Consider the following 10,685-nt stretch of genomic DNA (forward strand, 5'->3'; position numbering starts at 1 on the left):
AAGCCAGTGCCTCCTTTGCCACTCCTGGGCCGTGTTCGGCCCACATGCATTATGCCACTGCCGACTCAAGGCCAGCTGTGCCAGCTTCATGCCGAATCCGGGCCTCTGGCCCACTTTATACCTGTGGGCGAAGGATTAGAGCAGGCATGTCCAAAGTCCGGCCCGGGGGCCAAATCCGGCCCGCGGTCGAATTTCATCCGACCCTCGGTTCAGTGCCGTCTGGCCCGCAGGTTGGGCGCAATGGAACACGTGTTGCATTGACTGAGGTCTCGTAGACTGGTGAGTGATGTTTCATAGAGTACTGCTTCCCTCTAGTGGCTAAATGAGTAATAGCATTCACTAAATGAGTAATAGCATTTAGACACTAGAGGGCATCACTCACGAGTTAACAAGACATCACTCCGTGTTTATATTGACTGATATGTCATATTTCAAATGATCCTTGCAGTTGTGGATATGTGTATTGCTTGTTCATTTCCCTGTTGTTCGAGTCAAAGGTTTTGTGACTATTGAAAAGTCATGGTGATACATTTTATGTTTCAAATCAATCAATTTGCACTCAGGAGACTTCCGCTTAAGAAAAAGTCAAGTGAATAATCAGTTGCATGTGATATACCTGTTTCAAATGAACCAAAAGAAATTCTTAAGATTGTTGAAATTAAAATAAAAATGGAAATGTGAAACGGACTGGCTTACTAAAATTTGTTGAACAATATTGTTGTTCAATGTAAAGAATGTCAGCCAAGGTCGGCCCCCCGACATTGTACCACATAAAATCTGGCCCCCTTGGCAAAAAGTTTGGACACCCCTGGATTAGAGGGTCTCATCCCTCGTTGTGTCCGAGGACCAGCAACCCAAGGCCAAGGCCAAGGACTTGACTCCGAGGCCAAGGCCGAGGACCAAGGACCGCCCTTCGGTCCTCGAGCCGGTCCTCGAGGCCAAGGACCGGCTCGAGGAACACATCACTGCCTTTGACTCACTTTCAACTTTTTTTTTTTTACATATTCAAATTAAGTACAGTAACCATGACAGAGCAACATTTGACACCTTTTCAAATAAAAAGCGCCACTGCTGTAGTCTGCACAGTACACATTCGATGCTTAATTATAATGATTCATACGCTGAATAATTCCATCTTCCATTTAATTTCAAGCGAACATTTATTATCGCTTCCGATAACCACTTGATATATTTACACATGCACTCTCACCAAAAGAAAAAAAAAGTCTCACATATCCAACAATGGGAGACCAGGGGCATTCGTCAAGTGTGACATTCAAGTAAAATAAGTGAAACATTCATCATAACATGAATATTTAAATAATGTCATTTGACTTGATTAAATTTGTGCACTTTGAGTGCAAGCGTGTGGCTCGCTAGCACGTGTTGACTTTGAAGCCACCAAAGCCGAATGCTTGTCGATTGATGGAACCTTTATTTGTTGAGGTAAGGCAACGGAGAACACATTCTCATTTTGCAATGTTGACCCTGCTGCAAAAAGCAGAGTCAACTAAAATGTGCGCGGTGGTTGGGGGGTTTACTGTACAGTTCAGTGCAGCAGGCGTGGAAGGAAGCGCGACTGCCGTCGTGCTCTGCTTGGACCCGTCGCCGTCCCACGAGTGTTTGCCGCTTGGCAACGGAACGACTTCGTGTCGGGTTAACAGCGGCATGCCAGAAGCCCTTCGGCGATGTTAACGTGTGTGAGACGCAACACAAAGACTTTGGAAGTTCACTTTGGACCTCTTTGGAGTCACCTGGGAGGGAGGGGCCGCGTGGGCCATTAGCGTGTCGCTAAACGGAAACCCGCCCGGCTAATTTCACACACTTGAATATGCACATTGAATAGGAGTCCTGTCAGTTGCTGAGCTTGGGCAAAGCTCACGTCCGTCTTCCTCGAGGCCGCTGGGATGTCTCTACCATTCCCAGCCAGCGATGTGGCACTAAGCTCCGCCTTCGCGGGTAAAAAAAAAAAAAAAAAGGCCAGAATGGTCTGTCCTGATGCCCGCTGTGACATGGTTCTCAATGACGGGTCGCTTCAGTCTCTAGACTGGTAGAAGAGGATGTATCCCGACTCAGAGTTTTTGGAAATGTCCGACGTCAGGCCGTAGAACTCCTCAATGGCCTGCGCATCGATTTTCTGCAAGAATAACACAAGATTGTTTGTAGAAAAACCTGGTGTTTGGATGCCGGCCAGACGCTGAACTACGGAAGAACTTTCCAACATTCCAGAAAGCAATTCATCTTCTGAAATACAATTAATATTTTGGAATAGTTCACAAGCCATTTTGCAATTCATAATTGGCGACACGAAGTACCAAACCCGCTAAATATGACATAAAATTTCAAAAAACATAATGACAGAGTCACTGATTTGTCAAACGGCCGCTGTATAGTGCTGTAAAGCTGGTTTATTCAATGTCAGATTTTCTTTTCTTGCCTTCAGTATCAGTGGCAGGTATCGTCATCCTTCGTAAGGACTCGATAGCTTCAAATAATGCCGGTATCTGTACTTTCATTCATTCATTCATTCATTCATCTTCCGAGCCGCTTGATCCTCACTAGGGTCGCGGGGGGTGCTGGAGCCTATCCCAGCTGTCTTCGGGCAGTATGCGGGGAACACCCTGAATCGATTGCCAGCCAATCGCAGGGCACACAGAAATGAACAACCATTCGCACTCACACTCACACCTAGGGACAATTTAGAGCGTCCAATCAGCCTGCCACGCATGTTTTTGGAATGTGGGAGGAAACCGGAGCACCCGGAGAAAACCCACGCAGGCCCGGGGAGAACAAACTCCACAGAGGGAGGCCGGAGCTGGAATCGAACCCGGTACCTCTGCACTGTGAAGCCGACATGCTAACCACTGGACTAACAGGCCGCCTGTACTTGTCCATCCTTAATTATTGGTTTGAATTTTTTCCAAGACTTGATGAGTCACCTGCCACACGTGGTGGCAAAAAATGTCATTTTCATTTCAAATTTTAATTTCTCAAGCGTACCAGTCCCCCCCCCCCCCCACCAAAAAAAAACAAACAAACATATTCTGTAAGACTACGTTACAAACTACAAAAGGCATCATTTGGCATCAGAGGCCAAAGACGCAAAGACAACTAACTGCCAGCTGCTTGCTGGAAGGAGAAATTTCAAAGCCACGACAGGCCCCGGGAACGCACCTCAACGATGTCATCGTCGAAGAGGAGCCAGAAGCCGTGGCTCTTGACGATGGTGATGTAGTGGCCTCGGTTGGGCCCACTGAAGAGGACAAACAAGGCATGAAGGGGTGAGACAGAAAGTGACAGAGAAGGCGAGCCGTAAGTCGAAGGTCGGGTCACACCTGCCACAGTGCACCACCACTGCTACCAGGTCGTACATGCGGTCCGGGTTGGTGGCGTCCCCTGACGTGTTGAAGAGACGGAGCTCCAGAGGGAAGACCACGCGGTAGGACAATTTGGTGTAGCGGTGCAGCTGATCCATGTACTTGAAGCGCTTGAGGTGCAGCGCCAGGATCATCGGCAGCTTCTTCACTCTCATCCTGAGCAGCATAAACCTGTCAACCCGTGCAACAAGCCAAGCCGCCAAAAAAAAACAACAACGGAGGACGACCGGCTAACCTTTTTTGGGCTTCCTGTTTGCTGCGGCACTGCTCGCAGTAGTACTTGTACTCACTGCACAGAGTCTCCGTGTTGCTGAAGCCCCTGCGAGGTCCAAAAAGGAGACGGCCACATAGCCAAGGTCACATGGATCCTTTATTCTTGTGATCTTGCTTAAGATCCGAGCACTAGTCTGCATGGTAGTTTTTTTTTTTCGGGCCAAAAACGCCTTTCTATACATGGTTGGGGTTTTTTTGGCCAAAAACGCCTTACTATACATGATCAGTTTTTTTTTCGTCCAAAAACGCCTTACTATACATGATCAGTTTTTTTTTTCAGCCAAAAATGCCTTACTATACATGGTCGTTTTTTTTGGGGGGGGGCCAAAAACGCCCAACTATTTGTCCTCAAGAAATTACACAATTGGGCACACTTATAGAACCACCTGGGCACGATATTAGAACCACTGTATTTTTCACTACTTGTGCACTTTTGGCCAACAAATGCCAACCTTAATAGGAAAATTCTGCGGTCTGTGTACATCCTAAATTTGTAATCGTTAACATCTAGTGCTTCACTAGTCATGCTCGTGGCATGCAGATGTCACGGTTTGCCTCACGAGTCACGTGACGTTGTTCGACTAATGCACTCCAGTGGTGATACCAGTGCACCAAAAAGTGCTTTAGTACATCCTGGATAAGGAATAAATGCTCAGAGGCTGCCATCACCTGAGGCAGTGCGTGATGGATGTGTTCTGCTCCACGTCTACCGACAAATCCAGGAAGTCCTCATCCTTGCTGCTGACCTGCAACAGTGATATGACATCATCACTATCACCATCATCCTCACGCACACAGTGCACGAATGCAGTCCTCTCGCTGCAGTTTCGATACCTTATGCCAGTGATTCCCAACCATGGGGCTTGAGAATCCATCACTGGTGCCGTGGGAAATGATCCAATATCACTAAACCGGGCCGAAATTGATTCATTGAAAAAAAAAAAAAAACACGGAGTAAAGCAAGCATGGGTATTAACTTTTGGCATCTCGGTGTCACGGACCTAAGCTGAAGTGAATAGAGCAGCTTCTTTTAGACAAATAGTAGTGCTGTGCCAAAATCCTGTGGCATTTTGGCGCCAAAGAAATATTTTCCGTGAGTTGAACTTTCATTTAGACCAGGCATGTCCAAAGTCCGGCCCGGGGGCCAAATCCAGCCCGCGGTCGAGTTTCATCCGGCCCTCGGCCCCTGTCATAAAATCAGTGCCGTCTGGCCCGCAGGTTGGGCGCAATGGAACACGTGTTGCATTGACTGAGGTCTCGTAGACTGGTGAGTGATGTTTCATAGAGTACTGCTTCCCTCTAGTGGCTAAATGAGTAATAGCATTCACTAAATGAGTAATAGCATTTAGACACTAGAGGGCATCACTCACGAGTTAACAAGACATCACTCCGTGTTTATATTGACTGATATGTCATATTTCAAATTCCTGTTTCAAATGAACCAAAAGAAATTCTTAAGATTGTTGAAATTAAAATAAAAATGGAAATGTGCTTACTAAAATTTGTTGAACAATATTGTTGTTCAATGTAAAGAATGTCAGCCAAGGTCGGCCCCCCCGACATTTTACCACATAAAATCTGGCCCCCTTGGCAAAAAGTTTGGACACCCCTGATTTAGACAAAAGTAGTGTATTGCCACCATCTTGAGGCATAGAAAGGCAATTACAAAGCTTTTGGGGGAAGCAGCAATTTTTTAAGAACGTGGGAATCGTTGTCCATCTATGACAGCGACGTGCGGCAACTGGCATAAAATTTTAACTACGCATGGCCCACATTTCATGTCAAGTGAGCTGAGAGAGAGCGGCATTAGTTCGTCACTCACTGCTTCACAGTTGAGGCAGCGTGTCTCGTTGGTTAGCGTTCCTTGGAAGATTTCGTGGACCCATGTCTGCTGCGTTTCCTTCCCGCTTTCGCCGCCTCCGCCTCCTCCTCCTCCGCCTCCTCCTTCTTCTCCACCTCCTCCTAGTACGACTACCTCGCCGCCTCCACCACCTCCATTCTGCACCAACTTTCCATTCTGCTGCCCCTCCTGGCTCTTCTCCTCCTGGAGCAGGTCTGCGATGGTGTTGAGGAGGTAGTTGAGGAACTCGTGGGCATCTTGCTGCATGTAGTTGTCAAACAGTTCTGCACGGAGAAGGCGGGACGTGCTCGAGTCAAGTCCATTTAGTTTATATTGCACCAAATGGGTGACAAAAGTTAACCCCAACCCCTCTCTCGCGTTACGAATGTGTAACTCCAAATATGCACAATTTTGGTGTAACGACTAATCGAACGTTTTTCCAGTCAAGTAATCAGACTACAGTTACTTTCCAAATACCACAAAGTGTTATTTTGAGGAATATGTAAGTAACATCAACATTTCTAAAAGGGGCAGCGTTCGCCTGCGGGATACAGCAGTCAGAACAAATTTACAACACTTTAAACTTTTAAGCCACGGTGCCTCCCTCATGCACGGGTTGTATTGTAAAACGAATAGTAGTTAATGAATAATAAATACATGCTCAGTGCTCACTAAACGAGGTCAATTTCATTGGAACATGGTGAAATGCAATGTGGCCGTATTCAATTTCCCATTCCAGTCAGAGGGAGTGACATTATCGTTTTCAGCGCATTAACGACTCGCGTGGCCATAAACGGCAAGGGAGGACGGGGAGAGAGTGTCATGTTTGGAAGCTGGAAATACAGTCGATCTTTGGAGTTTGTGAGCTCAAAACAAAAAGATGAAGTTTTATTATCATTACTTTTTTATGCATAATGTGCTGTTACAGAGTGCTTCAATAACACATATATCCATCCATCCATTTTCCGAACCGCTTGATCCTTACTAGGGTCGCGGGGGGTGCTGGAGCCTATCCCAGCCGTCTTCGGGCAGTAGGCGGGGGACACCCTGAATCAGTTGCCAGCCAATCGCAGGGCACACAGAGACGAACAACCATCCACGCTCACACGCACACCGAGGAACAATTTACAGCGCCCAATCAGCCTGCCATGCATGTTTTTGAAATGTGGGAGGAAACCGGAGCACCCGGAGAAAACCCACGCAGCCCCGGGGAGAACATGCAAACTCCACACAGGGAGGCCGCAGCTGGAATCGAACCCGGTACCTCTGCACTGTGAAGCCAACGTGCTAACCACTGGACTACCGGGCCGCCCTAACACATATATCATATCATATATATACTGTATATATTTTTTATTATCGCAGCACAATATACATTAAGTTTAAAGAGAAAGTCCCACCAGATTGTGACTATGTCAGGAGGTCTTTAAATGTATTCATTGTAAACTATGGACATTATAAATGTTGAGTTTTGCCAGTACAACAGTACATGAAGAGTTAAATTAAGTAAGAAATACTCTTTATATTAGATTTAAATATATATATATATGTTAAGTAAAGTCTTGAAAGATATATTTATTTATTTGTATTATTTAAAACAAGTAGCCCATTTGCTAAATGACATCCAAAAAATGAAATTTAAAAAAAAAAAACAAATATTTATGGCCGGTGGGTGTCTTTATTTAATTAATTTAAAAGAAAATGTATTACTGTTACTCTTCTTAAATGTCAGTTTAAAAATGCACTTCCAATCAAAGTGTCAAAATAGGCAAAAGTGTCATTTTTATGCTAAGGACGGTTGTTGGTAGCTGCTAAATGTAATTTACTGTAACTTGTACTTGAAGTTCAGTTACTTTTAAAAGAAAGTAATCGATTAAGTTACTTTCCAAGCACATAATCAGTCAAGTAATATTTCGAGGAAACTGTAGCAACACTATTCATACGGCACCAAATTCATCATTCCCTGCTCCCCCAAATCAGAGCTGACATTTTAGTCAATCAACATCAACAGTTCAGTCTCTAAAAAGTGCCCACCATTTTCCTTTCTCAGCCGTGAGATGAATTTCTTCGGAGGGATGACTCCCACTTTCTTCTTCTGCGTGGCGATGCTGTTGAACAAGTCAGCCAGGCAGGTGAGCAGAGACTCCTTGCGTCGGGGCTGCACCTGCGAGCACATAACCTGCAGGTGTCAGAGAAGCAAGCCGAGCGGTACTCCGCCAGCCTCACCGTAATGCCGCTTTACCTTGTAGGCCAACACCTTCTCCCTGAATGGGCGACAGAAGTAGAGAGCTTGCAGCACCGAGTTACAGTAGCACGTGTTGCCAAACTGGGGAACAGACAGACAACTTTGTTGTAACCAATTGCCCTGGAAAGTGGAGACGTAGCCACCGATTACTGACATTAACCAATCCAAAGTAGTGCTCATTCACGGGGAACTGTTCTGGTCCAATCTCCTTCTCTAAGGCAGAGGCATTGGCGCCCTATGGAGGGAAAATAAAATTCAGAAGCAATCCAACAGAACGTCACCAAAATGTCAGTCTGAGTAGTGAAGAACATTTCATCTTAATTTAGCAGCAAATGTTTTTTTGCTTTGTGAGAAATGTGAGCCTGTTGAGTTCAACATAAAGTAGCAACATGACAAGTGGCTGCCCTTTGCGAAATGTTCTTTAAAAATGCTTCTAAAATCCTTCAAAATTCAGGAAAATCAACTGATGACTTAAGTACATTACCTTTCTATGCCCTTCTCACCAATTACATTCCATTTGCACTGTCTCAGTGGCAAGCCACCCTGTTTGAAATGGTAATTCTGATGAATCGCCTTAAAGAACCCCGTGGAATTTTGGCCCTGCAAGCTTATTGGTGGACAGTTTTAATTGTAACCTGTTGGCCAATCAAATAAGCAGAAACCCCAGTAAGTAGACGAAAGCAAATTCTCAAGGAAATATGCTGACAAATAATCAAGTTCTACTGTTTTACACTGCATAGAGATTTTCTATGGGCGATGTCACACAAAATGTCCCCCAAAAGGCCACCGATTTTTCAACCGAGACAAAAACTCAGCTTCTCTGGAACCCATCATCCAATGTTCAAAATTCTTGCTACGTTCGACACCACTTGAAGCCATTCTAGCTAACCAGACTTAAAGTTTTTAAAAACTGTAATTTGGGGAAAACCTTGTCACATAAATATTGTGCTGTACAAATGCCAACATCGGTTAGCAACCCGTTATTTCGCGACCTATGAAATAAAATTGTGTGATTGGATCGTCTCTCGCGGCAGATTGGGAATCTGTGTAGTAAAGACAACAAGCACACCTGAGGCTCTATTTTTTCTCCCCTTTTCAACTTGGACCTCCACACGAAGCACATGTTGATCAGCAGCTCCAAAATCTCACTTTGGAAACGTAACCGCTTCCATCACATGACAGGCGGTGGAAATGCTGATCGTGCTAACGTCCAAACCAACAGGCATCACCAGGGGAAAGAATCAACTTTAACCCAAACATAGTATCTCAGGGCAGTGGATACGAGCAGTAATGTGTTACGGGGCTCACGCTTCTGGCATGGATACAAAAGCAAAAGTACTGAATTAAGCATTCAAAGTGTGTTGTTGTTATGTAGTGGATGCCTAGCAAGCAAGTTAGCGCGGCAGCTAGCCCATCGCCGACAGCCAAGAACGGAGCCCAAAACGCCAAATCCTTACCATCGTACAAATCGAGGCGATCTTTCGGACTGTCATCAGTATTTCCATCCGTTCGCCGCCATGTTGGACCAAACCCTGACGGTGTAATGTCCAGCCGATGCGGCTGCCCAGTTCCGGGAGAGGCTAGAAAGCTTCTGGGCTTCAACGCTTACTTTGCCCCGTACGTATCATGCACCTAGACAAGATTACCCCTGAAGCACTTAACCATACGTCTACGTTGCTGCCACATTGGATGGGGCCAACGACACCAAAGTCCCTTCTTTATTTTTGGATTGAATGTAATTTACTAACCCGATTAGGGGGACAGACTCGTGTATTTTCGTTTTAATTTAATCTATATGAAAGAGGAAGTTAAAAAATGAACTCAGATTTTGTTTGCACAAGTGGCTGTGTTCAGAATTAACCAATCACATTCAAACTCATGCTAATGCGACTGTTGACTTTTGAAGTGCGGTCACTGCGGTGAAGGTTTTGTGGTTATGCCAACAATGTTATTATTATTGTTATTCTCCTTGTCAGCCAATAAACAAAACATTGCAATCAGCAACATCAAACAAAATCTTATACATACATCTAAAAACAAAAATACAATACATCTTTATTTATATAGCACTTTAATAACACCTGCAGCTGAAACAAAGCGCTTTACAAAACATTTAAGATAAAATACAACAAAACACACAACTTATAACTCGTCTTGCACAGACTGGGAAGAATTTGTGCCTTTGACTAATGTTACCTTACCCGTGTTTATGTGTCTCCACTGCATTAACACGTGAATATTCATTATAAACCCCAAAAACAAATAAAGAAATAAAAAACACATCCAAACAAGTACCGTACATTGACCAGCAGGGACTGAGGTAGGCCTCTATGCGGTCTCCTAACCCCAACCTTGTTGAGCCGCACCGTCCTTTCAAAAATTGCCAGAGTGGGAGAGTTAACAACAGCACTACCAAGATTGTTCCAGAATGGAACAACCTTGTTCCTAAAAAAACAAAACCTTTTTTTTAAACGGCCAGAGTTGACATATCCAGTATGGCCGAGGTGCTAACGTACACCAAAACAGTATATCTAAATATTCTACATCTATGTGTATGTTTCGATTGCCCTGATTACTACGACTGTGAAGCTAGACAGGGTACGCCACGTTTCCCCCCTCTCGTCCCTTAACGATTCACAATCATACTTGATTAACAATTCATATCGTAATTTCGGGTGGCCCGGTAGTCCAGTGGTTAGCACGTCGGCTTCACAGTGCAGAGGTACCAGGTTCGATTCCAGCTCCGGCCTCCCTGTGTGGAGTTTGCATTTTCTCCCTGGGCCTGTGTGGGTTTTCTCCGGGTACTCCGCTTTCCTCCCACATTCCAATGACATGCACGGCAGGCTGATTGAACAGGTGTGAGTGTGAGCGTGGATGGTTGTTCGTCTCCGTGTGCCCTGTGATTGGCTGGCAACTGATCCAGGGTGTCCCCCGCCTACTGCCCGAAGAC

The 10,685-nt window shown here is 45.1% G+C and overlaps 1 protein-coding gene across 1 annotated transcript; it reads right to left on the reverse strand.

Moving 5' to 3' along the window:
• Window positions 1-1,141: 1,141 nt before the first annotated feature.
• On the reverse strand, window positions 1,142-9,361 carry usp12b (ubiquitin specific peptidase 12b). The gene is made up of 10 exons (XM_052061646.1): window positions 9,193-9,361; window positions 7,890-7,970; window positions 7,733-7,816; window positions 7,525-7,654; window positions 5,473-5,774; window positions 4,320-4,396; window positions 3,613-3,696; window positions 3,336-3,533; window positions 3,175-3,253; window positions 1,142-2,137 (listed from the first exon to the last, which is right to left on the reverse strand). Exons 1-10 carry the CDS (start codon window positions 9,238-9,240, stop codon window positions 2,036-2,038), a joined length of 1,185 nt encoding a protein of 394 aa, XP_051917606.1. The 5' UTR covers window positions 9,241-9,361; the 3' UTR covers window positions 1,142-2,035.
• Between the last annotated feature and the right edge of the window lie 1,324 nt (window positions 9,362-10,685).

This window comes from Hippocampus zosterae, chromosome 1 (genome assembly GCF_025434085.1).
Source record: "Hippocampus zosterae strain Florida chromosome 1, ASM2543408v3, whole genome shotgun sequence".
NCBI classification, from domain to species: domain Eukaryota; kingdom Metazoa; phylum Chordata; class Actinopteri; order Syngnathiformes; family Syngnathidae; genus Hippocampus; species Hippocampus zosterae.

Coding starts and splice junctions, on each gene's coding strand:
- usp12b (XM_052061646.1), bottom strand. CDS start 9,240: ATGGAAATACTGATGACAGTCCGAAAGATCGCCTCGATTTGTACGATG. Junction 7,655..7,732: donor AGAAGGTGTTGGCCTACAAG/GTAAAGCGGCAT, acceptor ATGTGCTCGCAG/GTGCAGCCCCGACGCAAGGA. Junction 3,254..3,335: donor GTGGTGGTGCACTGTGGCAG/GTGTGACCCGAC, acceptor TGTCCTCTTCAG/TGGGCCCAACCGAGGCCACT.